Source organism: Corylus avellana, chromosome 4 (genome assembly GCF_965113065.1).
Source record: "Corylus avellana chromosome 4, dhCorAvel1.hap1.2, whole genome shotgun sequence".
Taxonomy (NCBI): domain Eukaryota; kingdom Viridiplantae; phylum Streptophyta; class Magnoliopsida; order Fagales; family Betulaceae; genus Corylus; species Corylus avellana.
Genome location: NC_142493.1, coordinates 28,495,914 through 28,514,707, shown reverse-complemented (window position 1 = coordinate 28,514,707; position 18,794 = coordinate 28,495,914). Strand labels below are relative to the sequence as shown.

Sequence of the window (18,794 nt, the reverse complement as noted above, 5' to 3'; positions counted from 1 at the left end):
CTTCCCAAGCACGGCCGTCCAAACAAAGAAAGCCACTCTTGAAGGAACCTTAGTGCGCCAAATACTTTTCCATGGGAAAGGGATGGGATTGTAGAAGCAAGGATCTTGTAATAAGATCTTACCTCAAAAGTTCCTTTACGAGAAGAGATCCACCACATCCTATCCTCCCCTACTCCACTCCTCGAATGCGCATACAAGAGCGTGTAGAAAGAGGCCAAGACCTCCACTTCCCAATCATGAATCCTGCGAATGAAGGACACGTTCCACTGCACAGAGCCATTTAGACACTCCCTGTTATCCGCAATAGATGCATCCTTATTGGTGGCAATATTGAAGAGTCCAGGAAAAGCATCCTTGAGAGACATGTCACCACACCAGATGTCCTCCCAAAACCTGATGTTGGACCCAAGACCAGGGACAAATCTGAAGTGACCTCGAAGTGACCTCCACCCCCTACATATATGCTTCCATAGCCCCACCCCATGTGGACCACTAGGATCCCTAGAACGCCAACCGCCCCAAACCGCACCATGCTTAGCCACCAAGATCTTCCTCCACCAAGCCTCTTTCTCATGAGCAAATCTCCACAACCATTTCCCCAACAAAGCTTGATTCATCACACGCAAATTTCGGATCTCTAAACCTCCCTCAGAGATCGGAGAACAAACCTTGTTCCAACTAACCAAATGGAACTTAAACTCATCATTAATCCCACCCCATAAGAAATCACGTTGAATCTTCTCCATATGCTTTGCCACGGATGCAGGGATAGGAAACAGCGACAAAAAATAATTAGGGAGATTGGATAGGGTGCTTTTGATGAGAGTAATCCTTCCCCCCTTAGACAAATACAAGGGTTTCCATGGGGCCAGTCTTCTAGCGTACTTCTCCAGCATGTCCTCCCAACTAGCCTTGACCCTGAACGGTGCCCCCAGCGGGAGGCCTAAGTACTTCAAAGGCGTAGAAGCTGAACCGCAACCCAGGATGCCAGCCATAGAGCTCACATTATCCATACTACCAACAGGAACTAAAACAGATTTAGCCAGATTCACCTTTAACCCAGAAACGGCTTCGAAGCAAACAAGCAAAGCACCAATGTTTCTTATTTGATTCGGATCTGCCCCACAAAAAACCAAAGTGTCATCAGCGAAAAGAAGGTGAGAGACGATAACCCGATCCGACTCCCTACTTCCCACTGAGAAACTAGAGATGAGACCCCTGTTAACTGAGGCATTGATCAACCTACTGAACGCCTCCATAGCTATAACAAACAAGAAGGGAGAAAGAGGATCTCCTTGCCTCACTCCTCGCGAACTATCAAAGAAACCAGAAGAGGATCCATTGATCAGAACCGAGAAACGCACAGACGAGATGCAATGTTCAATCCATGAACACCATTTCTCTCCAAAACCGCACCTTCTCAGTAAGTAAAGAAGAAACTTCCAATTCAAATGATCATACGCCTTTTCCATATCCAGCTTGCACAACAAGCCAGGTTCCCCTGATCTTAACCGGCTATCCAAACATTCATTGGCGATGAGAACTGAATCTAGGATTTGCCTGCCTTTAACAAAAGCTTCTGAGGTTTCGAAATGACCCTATCCATCACACTCTTCATTTTGTTAGCTAATACCTTAGCAACAATCTTATAAGTCCCTCCCACAAGGCTAATCGGACGAAAATCCTTAATATCGGAAGCTCCATGTGTCTTCGGAATAAGAGAGATAAACGTGGTATTAAGGCTTTTCTCAAAATAGCCTCGCTCATGGAACTCCGCAAAAACCGCCATAATGTCCTCCTTAATCACATCCCATCAATCCTAGAAAAAGGCCATAGAAAAGCCATCCGGGCCTGGAGCCTTGTCCCTATCCATACCTCTCACCACCTCCCACACCTCCCTTTCCTCAAAAGGATCTTCCAACCTAGAAGCCTCACCAATAGACAACATATCAAAATCAAGATCATCCAACCTCGGTCTCCAGTTGAGACTCTCTGAAAAAAGAGACTCATAAAAATTGGTAACATGATTGCTAATGACCTCTTAATCTGAAGTTGTAGAACCACCCACAATCAGAGACTCAATAGAATTCTGTCTTCTATTTGCATTAGCAATCTGATGGAAAAATTTCGTGCACTTATCTCCCTCCTTCAACCAACGGATCCTAGATTTCTGCCTCCAACTGATTTCCTCATGTAAAAGGTAAGTCTCCAACTCTCTAGCTAGCAACCTCTTTCTCTCCATTTCTTCTACGGATAACCCTCTCTCCTCTTCCACCCTATCAAGATCCTTTATATCATCCATGCGGGCTTTAATGCACCCTCCCACATCTCCAAATTCCTGAACATTCCAACTCTTAATGTCCCCTTTGAGAGCTTTCATCTTTTTAGCCAGAATAAAACTCGGAGTGCCCTGGAAATGGTAAGACTCCCACCAGCTCCTAACTTTGTCCACAAAACCCTCAGCTTTAAGCCACATATTCTCGAACTTGAAGGGTCTCTTGCCTCCCAAGAAACAATTACAATCAAGAATAATAGGAGCGTGATCCAAACACACACGAAGCATCCTCTTTTGTCGCATACTTGGGTAACGAGCTTCCCATTCTGGAGAGACTAAGAAACGATCTAGCCGTGACCAAGAGTGATTGTTAGACCAAGTAGAGACCCCCCCCCAGCTAATGGGAAATCCATAAGGCCCTGCTCCGTTATAAAATCTGCAAATTCCCTCATTGCGGAACGAGAATAAGCCCCCCCCGATCTCTCACTAGGATAAAGAGTAGCATTAAAATCCCCTCCAATACACCAAGGCATATCCCACCAGCTCATAAGGCCCGCCAGTTCCTCCCAAAGAAGACGCCTGATGTTATCTCTATTAGGGCCATACACCCCCGCAAAAGCCCAAACAAAACCATCATCAACGTTTCTAAAAGAGCAAGCTGCCACAAAACTGCCCAAAGCCACCTCAACCTTCGTGACTACTCTTCTATCCCACAGAACCAAAATACCACCCGAAGCCCCTCTCGAAGGGACATAGCACCACTCCGCGTAAGGGCATCCCCACAAACTTTTCACAAAATTGTTAGAAATATAACCCACCTTAGTCTCTTGAAAACACACTATATCCACTTTCCAATTTCTAAGAAGATTTCTAACCCTCAACCTTTTGTCCCTTACATTCAAGCCCCTCACATTCCACGAAAGTATCTTCGGCTTCATTGAATAACTCGACAAGCCCTACCCTTTTTGCTATTCCTCAAAGAACTACCACTGTGCACCTCATAATTAACGGAAAAATTAAGATTATTGAGTTCCCTCTTACCTTTTTTTCCGGTATTTGCTTCCGCTGCCACTCCCTCTTTCAACACCTCTCCCACCTCCTTACCGATGTCCTCATTATCCGCCATGATGATCCCAAATACCTCCGCCAACCGCCCATCTTCACCATCACAAGAGACACCCACAAGCTTGCTAAAATGAGTTACATACTCCACCGAAATAGGTTCCTGATTCGCACAAGGTTCCAAAGCTGAGTCTGGAACAAACTCCTCATCCTGTGAAAAACGATCCTCATTTCCAGAATACACTACTTCCGAAGAACATAAGCCCTCGTCAAAGACACTGACCACAATCCCTTTCTTCTTAAGAGAGTAATCCGAATCTGGCAAAACCCACTTCTCCATACCCGATGGAATTTCCCCCTACATGTCGAGCAGCTTCTGCTCACTACCTACGCCCTCCCCCAAGTCCTTCCCCGACATCCTCTGGCCCAACTCCGGTAGATTCCATCTTTCCAAACCCGGCGCAAGCTCTTCCTGAAAAACACACAAGTCCTTTCCAACGACCGGCGCCGTCTGACCCAACTTGACAGTAATCACCTTCTTCGACTTCTCACGATCTTCGGCAACGAGCCCAGAAGGGTCCGACAAAACCAGACTGTGCGATGCCTCCCTTCGATCTCCTGCCGAAAGAACCGACGGCGCCTTGCCCAGAATACCCATTTCTAACTCGCCCAACCGCAACGACACCGGAACTTGAACTATCGGCCTTATCGCCGGAGGATGTAGACCATGACCGGCGTCCAGCACTCCTACCCTTGCCGCGTTCTCCTTCGTCGAGCCCTGCGCACAAGTCACTGGCACACTTGTCGCCTGTGCCGGCGACCCAGAGAAGGCCGACGAATCTACATTCGTCACGACCGGCGGTGTCCGATGCCCTGAGTGAGACGTTGAAGCACCAGGATCCCCTGCGGGCCCAATGGGTTTCTCATGACATGGCACCAATGCCTTCCTGCTATAGCACTTCAATAATTTATTGGGCCCAACTCCAGCTACATGAGCTTTGTCCTTCATCTGTGCTACCAAGATCTTGGATTGGGCCTTGGGCTGTAACTCACGCTGGCCCAAAAGCTGAGCTTGATAACACTCCTTAACTTGGCCCATCTGGGGACTCTCCAAGACAGGGAACCTATTAAAACCAGCAGATCCTTTCCCACACCCACAAGTCAGAAGCGAATCTAACCCATTCATACAGCTCCTGATATCCTCCTGTAACTTTAACAGGGAGATCTTCAACTTTTCCTTCTCCTCCGCACGCACGCAACCATGACAAGATGTTCCAGAGGCATGCCCATCAGCAGATTTCTCCTCGGAACTTGGACCCTTCTTCTGCTGTACCCCACAACTGGCATCATCATTCCATGCAAGCCTAGTCGCCGGACCCTTCATCGGAGCCACCACCTGAGCCTCAAGATCTTTCGTAGCTTCCTTACCATGGCAGACAGCCATATAATTTTGCCCAGACGAGTTGTTGATCCCAACTTTGCCTCCTACCAACCATTTAGGAACCCTCGCAATCGGTTCATCATAGTACCCAAACGGTTCCTCTACCTGTTTCGTTGAGGAGAGCAATACCTCAGAAAAGCTCCTTCTCTGTTTTCCTAACACTGTCTTCCTAGCATCCCCAACGAACGGCTTGATGAAATTAATAGCTATCCAAAGCTCTGACTGAAGCCGATCCCATCCACACCTATTCCTACCTTCAGGCACCATAACTCTTCCACGCCTATCTCTGCCATCATACTCCTCTAATACCAGAAATCTCCCATGCTTGTTGAAGCATTTCTGGACTAACGCACGTGGAAAGCTTCGAATAGACTCATCCCTAAAGACCCTTGAATCCTCCATTGTCATCAGTTCACCAAAAATATTCACTAACCAAACCGCTTCTTTCCATTCCAACCGTATCGAACGCATCTTTCCTTTGCAACGCTCTTGAAGCTTCAACACCGTGTCTCCATCCTTCACTACCAACACAAACTCCTTCGACTCCACTGACCAAGCTCTAGACAACCCCATTCTATTTATATAGTTAATTATAGTTAGTGGCAAAAATCATATTTTTCCAGCATACCAACCCACCCCACTACTTCTTCGTTTCCCTTTCCCACCACTCATGCCTTCCCACTCACTTTCCTTCCACAGCACTTATTTCCCTACTTCATTTCATGTGCATCGCCCAACTCACTCACTTCATTTCAAAGTCAAACACGCACTCAGTGCGTGCAATCATTTCATGTGCATCGCCCACAGCACTTAATCGTCAAACAAGCATTGCCTGATTATGGAACTCACGAAAACCTTATCCGGAGTACTATAGAGCAGTTTTTGTCCATAAAAAGCAAGACTTTAAAAGAATGATTTACCAACCAACTCACCAAAAACCTAAGTCACTTGTGAGTCTTAACCAATACATTGGGAATCATTTTCCAGGTTTCAGCACAAGTGGTGAGATCTTACAAAGTACAAAAACCTGCCCTGAGGGCAGACAAAAAGTGCCTAGTCATATTACCCTAAAGGTCGTTAGAACCAGGATCTAGAAAGCACAGAATACTGATAAGGAGGTTGTGATTATCAAATTGTAAGACCCTTTTTTCTTAAATAAGTACAGAGTTACCAAACAGAATTAAGAATCTTAAATTTTCTTCCCCCACCACTCTTGCAAACTGGTGGGGGAAGAAAAGAAAAGGGATTGACAGACAAAAAATTTTCTTCCGCTTTTTGGATCGAAGAAAAGAGACATATGTTCTTTTTTTTTTTTTTTTAATAAGTAAGAAAAGAGACAGATTCTAATAGAATATAATAATGGTATATCTGTTAAATGATTAATAGCTGTAAATCTAAAGTGCTATATTTCTTTATTTGAGGCATTTTCCAGTAATAACCTTCTCAACTTTTCATAACAAACAAAATTTACCAACATATAAAAACTAGTAGAAAAAGACAAAAGTAATTTCATCAAAAAATTTATCATTTAAACCAACGGTAGAGAGAAAAAAAAAAGAGGGGGGGGGGAGGGCTACAGTACCAAAATCCAATTTATGTCATCAAAATCAACTGTCATTTATCTATATCCAACTTTTGATTCCTTCGAAGTAGAAAAAGGGCGTTAGACAGGTTACTTGCTCCTTTTTATAAAGTAGTAAACTTAATTGCAAGAAAAGAGCACACCCTACTAGATGGGAAGTATACAAGCCGACTTAGATTAATTAGTCTAACAAAGAAATCAGATTCCCAACCCTACATACAAAGTACAAGTTAGTTAAAATACTGATAAATTGGTAATCATAAGACTCAATTAACCAGTTAATTACATGTTCCAATGCATAGTACTAAAATTCAACAAAATCGACTTACCGCAATATTCAGTAATCCAATAAATGGGATGGATGAAAACATTGTCATCACTTTCTTTCTCCTTTTAGGTTTTATGTTATAAAACTCAAGCATCCTGTCAAAAACCTACAAGCATTAGGAGATGTCAGCTGAGAATTACATTCCCTTCATGTAAGCACGAACAAACAACAAAAAAGACCAGCCCCAGCTAAGAAACATAACACTAGAACAAGAAATAGAACAGGCATAATACAAAATGAAAGTGATCTTCAATCTTTTACACTCCTTTTCCTTCATAGACTACAAGAAAGATTACAATAAAGCAAATACGAGGAGCTCTTTTTTTCCTTTAGTTGGATAGAAAGGTTGAGAGAGAGAGAGAGAGTGAAGTTTTGTATTTTTCTTCCTTACAACTTAGCCAAAATATACTCCTTCATAGATCCAAAACAATTCAATATATTTGAAAATTCTAACTGTAGGGGTAATTTAGTAATTATGCAGATTTTCTCTGTAATTATTTGGTTGAGTCTTGCTTATTTTGATTGTTGTTAGATTGGCTTTTCGTAGCTGGAGTCTATGTCTTGTCTAGTTAGTAAATAGTCTTTTGCTTTGCTCAGTTGGAGTTTAAATGCTTTCCAGTTTTCTAACAAGAAGTGATTTTATTAAATAAATTATTTTTTGATAAGTAATTGGAATTTATTAAAAAGCATACAGGATATATACAAGAAAAAGACTTGATCAGAAATCGAAAAAATATCAAGAAAATCTTGAAATCTAGGAAAATGGAAGAACTCAAAGGTAATCGTTCCATGGTAGAGGGTATTCAAAAAAATGCATTTAATTCCACCACCATCCTTTTACGGTCTTCAAAATTATAATCATTTCTTTCTTTCATTAAGCAAAACGAAACCAACTTCCACACTAGTACATAATTAAGACTACCAAGTTTTTATCTCCAACAAGCAAAAAGATCTACCACTCGTCTAGACATACCCAATCTAACTCAAAAATGTTGAAAATAGTCTTCCATAAAGCACTAGCAATCTCACAGTGGAGTAAGAAATGATCAACAGATTCCCCACTCTTCTTGCATGTGCACAACAATGTAACACTATGATATGCCGCTTCATTAGGTTATTCGAAGTGAGTATCTTCCCTAATGTTGCCAACCAACCGAAGAACGCCTCTCTCTCAAAGAAACTTCATTCTGCACAATACTCCTCCAAGGGAAATGAGTACCAACTTTGGGAATTAGGACATTGTAGAACGATCCAACATAAAGTTAATTTTTTTTCTTTTTACTTATTAAAAAAGCATAAAGTTAATTTATTCTACTTATACAAAAAACATATAAGTTAATTGATTTCAAATCAAGCTCAACCCAACTGTAGGGTTTCATCCACATAAGGCAAAGCGGTACAACACTCCATGTTTTAGTACTCATGATGCCCAATCTCTTCTTCTAGCAAACTACAACCCCCTCAGCCGTTCCTAAGCATCTCGCAATCAAGCCAAATTAAGATAACAACCACAATTCCCTTGCTACTGCACAATGCAAAAGAGATGATCTACCATCTCATGATTATATTTGCAGATGAAACACCAATCTGGAATTATTTTCTTCTCTTCCTAGAATTGTCTTTCTAAATTTTTTAGCCAAAAGCCACTGTCCACCCAGAAGATGCTATTTCATGGATCCTTTCCAATACTCCTGGAAGGAAACCCTGACTTTGTACTCTCTCTCTCTCTCTCTCTTTTCCTTTTTTTTTTTTTTTTTTTTTTTTTGTTTTGTTAGTGGGAGAGGATGGAGGAGGAAGGCACATGTGCTCCCAAACATACAAGAACTTGCCACAGTATCATCATGGCCAAATCCATTGTTGATATTTTGTGCCATGGCAAAAATTTCAGTCCTAATAGGATGTGAACGCCAAATCCTTCAATTTCCAGTCAAAAATATTTTTCATAAGTAATTTGCAGCCAAATATATACTTCACATATCAATGACCCACTCCCAGAGATCCGGCATATGGAAGCACGGCTTAGCTATAAAATTATCAATGAATATTATTTAATTCCAACCAAATCACATGAGAGACCTTCAGAACTAAATCCAACTAAATCCTGTGGTGAAAATTTAGAAGACATTTAATAAGATTTTTAAAAGGTTTGAACCTTCAGAACTGTTGTGAAATCATTGTAAAGAAGAAGCCAATGTACGCATAAATCATACAAAGCAAAATAAAATTCAACATCTGATAAACAATATGAAGCAGTGGACAGATGGGAAGTATTATCTAGAGCATGAGAATGAAAAATACCTGAGGCACAGTATGCTCACAACATGCCTCCTTCCAGTACGTAGCAAACACTCTCATAGTGTTAGTAGCAATTGCAAGATCAGCTCCAATCATATTGTTAGCCATCTTAGTCTTGTTGAAATTACCTAGCTTTTTAGATTTTCCTTTCTTTTTAAATGATTCACTCGTACAATTGCTTGGGCTGCCACTAGGAGGAAGAGCGTACCCACACATCTCTTCAAATTCAGATGGGTAAGGACAGCTACTAATTTGGTCAGAACTTTTAACATCTTGTGATGGCAAGTTAAAATGGCAGCCTGTAGCATTGTCAATCCTTTCATCTTCAGAAGTACAATCCTCATCCAACTTCTTCAGCGACGAAAAAATAGGGTCTTTCCTGTCTTTCTCATGAGATTCTGATTTCAATGCTTCTACAGATTTCTTCAATGTGACATTCTCCAAGTTCATCCCTTTTCCAATAACAGAAATATGCATCCTATGATCATAAAGTTCAGCAATTTCAATTAAAAACCATATCTTACGTCAATTTGCATAGTAATAGCCAGTGAAGAAATCAGACGTCCAGAATACATAAGACAACTACATTGCCTAGGCCCTCACGATTAAAACCACCAAAACGAATGACATTTGGATCCACATCCAATTGCAAAGCCTAAAGGCACCACCAGAAAGCAAGCTTAACTGGTTTTGAAACATAAATAGGTACAATTATCAACATTTCAAGAAAGATCAAAACTGCATGGTGTAGAGTGGACACAATATCTAATTATCTATTCATCCTTTATTACACATGGTGTATATCTATAGGGATGCACCCAATCAGCAAAAGTTTGAGTACTTATCAGAAGAACACAGTCAACAAGTTTGACTTATATTACAAATAAAGAAGCGAAAAAAGTAACAACACGCTTTCCCTATAAATGCCATAAACAAAAACATTGAAGGGGGGGGGGGGGGGGGGTGATGCGGAATGGCCGGAGCAATAAATTAGTGAATCCTTTAATTTTGTTTTAGCAAAATTTTAAGATCTTGATTTTATTTAGGTTTTATTTAGGGTTAATTTAGTCTTTTTTTAATTTTTATATTTTATTTTATTACGGTCGTCTTAAGTTAGATAAGTACTAAATGGGTGTTGCCCTAGGGTTAGGATTAGGGTTTTATGCCCTAGTCTATTTAAATGCATTATTCTATTGTATTCGGGAGTTGATTATGAATGAAAATTTGTGAGACATGAATCTGTCTTCCCCTTCCCCTAATTTCTTCAGTTTCTTCTCCCTTTTCTAAAGCTTTTCTTCAAGCTTCTTCCCCTCTTTTGGCTTTATTCTCTTCCTTTTCTAAGCTTTATTCTTTAAGTATTTTTGTCCCGCATCAGGGGGGGACCAAAAAATTTTATGTTATAAATTTTGTAAGGTAAACATGCAAAGCCCTCGTACACAAATTGTATACAAGAGAAACAACCACACTAAAGGCAACTAAAATCTAAAAAGTTAACAAGATCTAAAAGATTTAAAAAGGAGAAAGAAGGAAAATAGACTACAGCCCAATCTAAGAGGGATCTCAAAAAAGAGGATTTTAAAAAAAGCACAGGGGTCTCATAGTCCTTGAAGTGGTGCCAATCCTTTCTCTCCAAATGTTCCACATTAAGAACGAAGGAATAACTTTCTAGATAGCCCCTTCGGAATGTCCACGCCCTTGACTCTTCCAACAATGTAGCAACTCTAGGATGTTGCTAGGTGCAGTCCACAAAACTCTGAATAATTGAGAACCGCGTGCCAAAGATTATTGATGTACTCACAATGGATGAGGAGGCAATTCACGGGCTGCTGATTCTTTTTGCAAAGGCAACACCAATTGACCAGAATAAAACCACACCTTCTAAGATTGTCAACCATGGGGACTCTACCAAAAGTTGCTATCCATATAAAGAAAATTATATGGGACAGAGCCTTAACCTTCCAAACATTTTTCCAGGGAAAAGGGCAAGGGACTAGCTGGTGTCCACAATATTCTATTCGTCTCCCCTGGATGAGTTCTTGAAGAGTATAATAGTCTAAAGATTCCAGCTCCCAATCCTGAACTGCCCTCATAACACTCGGATTCCAATGGAAAGAAATTTAGGAGGAATTCAAGTAATCCAATATCATATTGCACCTTGAAAATGGAAAAAAATCATTGGAAATAAAAGATATTATTGTGTTCTGTGGTATTTGTGGTAAAGACTTCTCCTATCTCGCTCTCCTAAGACGCATTTAATTTTTTTTCCTCTACCTAGGGGTGGCCCGTGTGAGAGCGTCACACTAGCTCTGTGCTCTCTCTTCCTTTTTCTTCTTATCCCCTTCTCTCTCCAGTGTCTGGCGTCCTCTCACTTGTCCAGCGTCTGCTTCGTTTCTAGTCAGAGGCTTCTTCACTTCGTGTCTTCTCCTTTCTCTAGCAGTGGCATGTGATAGCGTGTACCGCTAGGTTTCGTTTGGGTTCGTCATTTCCAGCTCGTTTGTTCTCTGGGCTTTGGTTCTTGTGGTTGGAGTCTAGGTCAAAGTCCCTGGTTCAAGCGTCCATGATGCTTCTTCTTGAAGGCTAATGTGTGAGACCAGTCATGGAGAGCAGGTTCTTCGTGGAAGCCAAAGCCTTTTTCTTTTCGGTGAAGAATGGCAAATCAGAGCTTCGATTGGGGGAAAGAAGGAAAGCTTTCTCTGGGGTTGGTTTTTTTGGGCTCCCTCTATTCAGCTTGGTTGGTGGCTAGGGTGAAGAAGGCGTTGAAGTCATCGGGGGCTGAGGATTTTGTGAATTCATTTCGAGAGGATGCAAAGGTGCCGATTGTTCGAATAGGTGGTAATCAGAATCAGGTAATCTACGAAAGAAGAACATCATTGTGACGGAGTGGTGTTGTATGTGCAAGAAGAGTGGCGAATCTATTGATCACCTTTTAGTGCATTGTGAAGCTGCTGTAGAGATATGGAATATGATTCTTCAACTGTTTGGTATAACGTGGGTGATGCTGGGGAGTTTGAAAGAATGTTTGGGAAGTTGGAGAGGGCAAAGGAGAAAACGGACAGTCATGCAACTCTGGAGGATGGCCACTTTGTGTGTACTGTGGTGCTTATGGAGAGAGGAATGTGCGGACTTTTGACGATCGTGAAATGGGAATTATAGAATTGAAGAAAAGGGTGCTCCAAACACTTTTCTCATGGAGGGTCTTCGGGTATTCTTCGCAAGCTTTAACGCTTGCGGAATTTCATGATCTCTGTGAGTCTTTTTCAATTTAAAGCTTGTGTAGTGGGCTCTTTTGTATACTTCTTGTGTACATGGATTGCGCCCCTTGCGCTTTTTAATACATTGACTTTACTTATCAAAAAAAAAAAGGTGGATATCAGGCCAACCAGTTTCTGGAGGTGGCATCATATGCAGTGGGTGGCCAAAAAGGGTTTATTTGGCTCCCTGAGAGTCGAAAAACAAAAGTACCAAATGAGGAACCTCCTTCAACTGACCGAAGCAAACCCAAACTCACCAGAAGACGTCGCCGGGACCGGAGCATACGCCGACAGAGTCTCTAGCAAACAAAGAATGGGGCGCAAAAGGAATCCAGAGCAGACACTCGCTTAGGCTTAAAGTTTTCCTTGATTTTGGGCTTGCGCGAGAGAGAGCCCGCAAGATTATCCCTTTCTTGTGCGCAATGGGCTTAGGGGTATTGGGCTTCAAGAGCGGCCCACACTCTTCCAGCCCTACAAGTAAACATTCCAGCGCCAAATCCACAAGCCCTTTAATCTTCTCAAGTTTACCTAACCATTCTCAAAGAAGGAGCTTCTCCTCTTCCTTTCCAAGTTGCAAGCCTTCCCCAGCAACTGTATCACCAAACAAGCAAGCAATAGAGTCTCGAGTCTTGGATCTCTGGCCCAAAGACCCCTTCTATGTCAAAGAGGTCCTTGACCACCAGGCACCCTTATTTACACAAATCATGTAATCAATCCATGAACTAACAACTCAAGATGTCCATTCTCATAAACTAATTTTTAAAAATATAAAAACTTCAAGATTGAAATTTTTCCCAAGGAAACTATCTGGTAAAACTTTTATCACAGTATAAAATGGAATTCGCAAGAAAAGCAAGAGAGGAACCTTCAAAATGCTAACAATATACCACTTAAATGATTTAAGTGGTCAGAGAGTACAAAGATTAAAGGCAAAGTGCACCAATAGGTGGAAGAGTGATACAGTGAACAAAACAATATTCTTGAGAAGAGAAAAGAACTAGTTTCACAAGCAAAGGAAAAATGTACCTATTAGTCAACATCCATGGTCAATGACTTAAAAAATTATAAACTTTTGTTATGTATACGCCAAGTACCATATAAACTCACGTCATATAGAAAGTGCATTTCTCTGTAATTAAAAGTGCATTACTTTATGAAGGTTTTTATGTCGATGAATGAATATAGATACTCAAGTTCCTAGAAATTATTTTTGGTTACACATACAACACCTTTTTATTAAAAAGTAAGAATAGAATATCACTTACCCCAAGCTTTGAACTCGGACTCCGAGCTTTTCCTTGCCTGCAACTGATCGCTTTTCAGCAATGAAATCCAAAAACTCTTCAACCTTAATAGCTTTAGCCTTACTTTTTTTTTTATAAGTCCTACGAATGAACTTCCAAAGGAAAGAAATTATCTCTTCACTGGTTATTTTGAAGACTTCAGTAACATCTGATTTCACAGAGAAATAATGCAAGACAAGTGGATGTTGTAACAAAGGTCCCAATTCCAGCTCTTCAAACTGCTCTACACCCTCATTCTTGCATATTGCCACTTCCAAATCATACATTGAAGTAATTTTTTGGGTCGCAATAAAGCAATGGATAAATGCATTTACCTAAATAACCAAAAAAAAAAAAAAAGGTACAAAAAACCAAAAAGACTTTATGTATGTTCAAGACATAAACATAAAAATAAAAAAGGAATATCTTACCGTCCACCTGATTGCTAAGAAAATGGGGAAAGTGGATTGCTTGTAAGTTTTCTCTTAATTCTTTTCCTTTCTTTTTGGGTTTCAAACTCTCAAACTCAACTTATCCAGACAGACCAACAAATAATGTGATCCTGGACCTCCCCCAAAACTCAAAACCAAAAATGAATTTCATGATATTTTTGATCTCTCATATCTTTGCTTCTTTTACTATATGTAAATAGAATCCATCCATTTCATTAGGTAGAGCGACAAACGGCCTGCAATATATGGCTTCTTTCTCTATATGTATGTAAAGATTCATCTTCTTTTTTTGTTTTTTTTTTTTTTTTTTTTTTTTTAATATAAAGCGAAGAAAGCTGTTTCAAATTCCCCGCATACGATCTCTTGAGAAAGCCATATGATACGACACCATCCACACACAGGTTTTCTGATAGTCCCCCTCTTTTCTTTCTGTATGTACGTAAAAAATTAAAAATCCATTCACTTTTTTTTGGTAAAGGGAATAAAGCCAATATGGCCTCTCTCTCTCTCTCTCTCTCTCTCTCTCTCCCTATTGATTAACAGATGAGGCCAATTTTTGAAGTCCCCCCACGCCCCCCCCCCCCCCCCCCCAATCTCTACATTTACATTCATTTAGCTTTCAGCAAGGTGAAAATCCCGGCTCGGCCACATATAGACTTTGATCCCGTTTGGTCAAGAGTATTGTTGTGGGTTTTTTTTTTTTTTTTTTTAATGGTAATAAGAAGTGATTTATGTAATATAAATTGAAATGAGATTTGAATTTTTTGGTAGAGAAAAGTGAAGTTATAATGTATTTGTATACTCAAAAGCTGAAAAAGTCAGGCCAACTGCGCCAAAGAATCACACTACCCTCGACTTACTGAACAATTTACTCTTCACAAATTCTTACCAACAAAATTCCAACTTAAAAAAATAAAAATTTTAATCTTCAATCACGTGCCACTATTCCTCCACTTTCTCAGCAACCAAACAGGGCACCTTTTCCAAAAAATAAAAATAAAAGAAAATAGACATAATAAAAAGAAGCACAAATGCGGCTCCCACATTACCTTCCCTTCCGTGACCATAAGGCGGAGAAGATTCGGAACCTCCTGCATTGCAAACCCAAGAGAGTTCCACGAGTCGACCTTGAGTGTAACCATCGCATCCTGAGACACTTTCCACGCCGTCACGCTCTCTCCGGCCGCGATAATTTCGCGGTGAGCCTTCTCGACGGCGCGGTTCATCTTCTTCAGAAGCTCTCTCTGGTTCTGCGATGTGCTCGGGACTGGTACCGTAGAGTTATGGCTAGGGAAGTTAGAATTTTGCTGCTGCAAATCCCGACGGCGTCGGCGGCCTCCACCGGAGGGGTGGAAGCCAGAGGGCTGTCGGTACATTGCCGTAAAGATTAGAATGAGAAAAGTATGCTTGTGTTGGAAGGCATCTAACTAGAACGTAGTACTGCTCGGCCAATGCTTTATATTCTAACGCGAAGTAATGCTTTTTATTCCCGCCAATCAGGTGTCAAGACTGTACAGAGGATCAAAAAGAAAACATCACTATCGGCTTTCGCAAGTAAAGATGGAAAGATATATACATGTATATGTGGTTGACAAATTTGTATTCGACGGACAGGATTCGTCAGGCTATTTTACCTCTCCTGGGTTTGTTTCCAGAAGATATTTTTCACTCCGTAGACTCGCGGGAGACTCGGCTTTGTGTCTTGTGTTGCGACTCAATTTTCTGGTCATGCTTTTGTCTACGAGGAGTTGACCACACTACATTATTTGACTTGAGGGGTAATTCAGATTGCTCACACGTGTCGGCATAGGATGAGTTTAGTTTTTTTTTTTTTTTCTTTTTTAAGAAAAATACACTTCAGCCCATAAACTATCACTAATTTTACACTTACACCTTCAAACTTAAAAAAAAAAAAATTTAGTGCCCTCCATACCATACTACCGCCAGTTAAATTAAGCACTTTTTCGTTTTTCTCTCCAAAATACCTTTAAATTTATTAACAATAACCATTTGAACAAAATAAAATTATTTAAAAAAAAAAAAACTAAAAACACCAAAAATGGGTGACCCTTTTCATATTGGCCACCTTAATTTTTTGTTCAAATTATATATATATTATTTGTTAATAACTTCAAGGGTATTTTGGAGAGAAAAACACAAAGTGTCTAATTTGACATGCAATGATAGTGTCTGTGGCATATATGTCACTTTTTAAAGTTTAGAGGCGTAATTACAAAATTAGTGATAATTCGATGAGCTAAAGTATATTTTTATCTTTTTTTAATCAAATGAGGGAAAGCCAAAGGGGAGGATGAGTTTAGTTTATTAATTCAAGATGTGCTTTATTAGCATATATTAAATAGTATATAATTTGTGAAAACTATAGGTGCACAAGTAATGCTACATGTTTTTTTATTATTATTATTCCTCTAAAATTAATGTTGTTTTTAAAATTGTCATTGAATTTGTGATATATTACTTTTAAATTTTGATATAATAGTAATTTTAAAATTCACATAATTTTTTAAGGGACACAATATCAACATTTCTTATGGCGACGGATAACAATGTCATTTTTTTGTTTAAATCATAGGTATATAAAGTATTTTTTATATATAAGTTGTAACGACAACTTTTGATGGATGTTAAGAGAGTAGATCTTAAGCGGACAAGAATATTGCTTTAGATTTAGATCTTCAATTGATAAAGCATCTATTCTTATAATCTCACTCCCATTTAATGTCGCAATGTATATGTTTTTTTTTTTTTTTTTTTTTTAAGTGTAATACAAAACTTTATTTTAAAAATTATCACCAATTAATATTAATGTTAAATGATAATATATTTGTAAGATTAGAGGTGTGGTATTTTGTATTCTCTTGTCTTTCTCTCATTATTTTCCGCCAATGTGGCATTATCAATTCTTCGTTGTTTTTTATTTATTTTTAATTAATATTGATCTGAACATAAATTGACAACGTCAATGAAGAATGACAAGATAATACAAAATAAAATATTTCGTAAAATTATTTCCTAGTTTTGGCAATATAAGTTTGGTTAAATGTAGCAGGATACATTATATACGAGAGATGCTAAATATTCTAAATTTTTGTTTTAAAAGTTGGTTCCCAAATGACGTGTTACCATTCAATGAGTTTGTGACACATTTAAAAAAATAATAAATCTCATGAGATAGTGACATATCATTTTGAAACCAACTTTTGAGAATAAAATTTAGAATGTGTAGCACTTCTCACTATACATATATATTATGACATAAGTCACAAGTATACAAATTCATACTAATACAATAATTAAGTACCTAGAGACTTAGTTACCAATGTATATTATAAACTTATAAGTTTACATATGTTATAAATTATAATTATACATATATGCATATTGAATAATATAGATGTATAAGATCAATACTGAATCATATGATTCAATGACAATTTAAATAATTAATCACATTATTCATGTACAATGATAATATGATTCGTATAATATAAAATTAAGTAATTGACATTGAATTAAATAATATGTTACTTATATCTACAATTGAAGTAGTAATGTATTATGATTATAATATATATGATTATATTACATGACCAATTGATCATTAAATCATAGGATTATATAATAACAAATTATACATAACATGACATAATTATACAAATTCATTTTAATACAATAATTATTAATTAAGCACCTAGAGACTTAGTTCAATTTTATGTTATAAGTTCATATATGTTATAAATTATAATTATACATATATAATACCAATTTTTTATTATAATATATTTTAACCATTTTTTGAACAATAATAACAATTTTTGGAACCATTATTATATATGATTTGTTGACAATTTTTTAAACAATTTTTTAACCAATTTTGAAAAAATGACTTGGTTTTACACATAAACCATTTTTTAATCCATATTATGCGCCCTAAAACGAAGTTTTGCAAGTGTATATACTTGCATTTTTTTTTTCTTTCTATTGACTTGTATTCTTAACAAGTTATGATTTACATTTAATGACTTCCTTTTTTTTTTTTTTTTTTTTTAAAGTACAAGTAGATGTAAATTAATGTAAATTTGGGGTCAAATATTTTATATTTTTCAATATGAGCTCTTTTTAGAGCAATTTGGCCGAATATAGTATATAAAAGAAAAAAAGTCAAAAACTGAAAATTGGCCCAAAGGCCCAACTTTTAAAAAAGCGGTTATAACGGACGGTTATATATTTACTAACTGCTAACCGCATAGCGAAAACGGTTAACGAAATTTAATAACCGCCTTTTCACCCGTAATAGCTATAGCAATACACCACAAAAATTATTGTAGGTTTGGCAACATAATCCAATACACATTTAGGTAGCTGCCAAAAATCGTGATTTATATATTTCATGTACAGCGAAAAATAATACATATTTTTTCAACACTATACAATGAAAATTACCATTCTAACTCATAATACAACCATATAGATAATTTTCCTGAAAATTGTTATTGGGGTTTATTTGGTCAATAAACCAAAATTGAAAGTGCCACGTAAGCTTCTTTTATTTTTTACCTCCTCTCCTTTGGGTAACTAAAGTCATATTACTTACAACCAAAAAAAAAAAAAAAAAAAAATGGATAACAGAAGATAAAATGTTATTAATTATTAGTTGACTTGTTTATCAACAATCCGACCTTAGCTCAGTTGGTAGAGCGGAGGACTGTAGTCGGGTCATTGCTCACAGCTAATCCTTAGGTCGCTGGTTCGAATCCGGCAGGTCGGAATTTTCTTTTTAAATTTCTCTCATTTCGTCATTAGC

At 38.4% G+C, this 18,794-nt stretch overlaps 1 protein-coding gene, 1 non-coding gene and 1 pseudogene across 2 annotated transcripts in view; 1 reads left to right on the top strand and 2 right to left on the bottom strand.

Moving 5' to 3' along the window:
- LOC132177655 (protein NO VEIN) overlaps window positions 1–15,377 on the bottom strand; it is a 50,272-nt gene extending 34,895 nt beyond the window's left edge. The window contains exons 1-4 of the mRNA XM_059590071.2: window positions 15,019–15,377; window positions 13,500–13,852; window positions 8,987–9,461; window positions 6,690–6,794 (exon numbers count right to left, since the gene is read on the bottom strand). Coding sequence (XP_059446054.2) covers window positions 6,690–6,794; window positions 8,987–9,461; window positions 13,500–13,852; window positions 15,019–15,345 — 1,260 coding nt within the window. The 5' untranslated portion in view covers window positions 15,346–15,377. The remainder of the gene's footprint in view (window positions 1–6,689; window positions 6,795–8,986; window positions 9,462–13,499; window positions 13,853–15,018) is intronic.
- LOC148586576 (uncharacterized) lies at window positions 2,042–3,213 on the bottom strand (annotated as a pseudogene).
- Window positions 15,378–18,664: 3,287 nt separating the features above from the next.
- TRNAY-GUA (transfer RNA tyrosine (anticodon GUA)) lies at window positions 18,665–18,758 on the top strand. The gene is made up of 2 exons: window positions 18,665–18,701; window positions 18,723–18,758. It is a non-coding gene; the product is annotated as a tRNA-Tyr (tRNA).
- The last annotated feature ends 36 nt before the right edge of the window (window positions 18,759–18,794 follow it).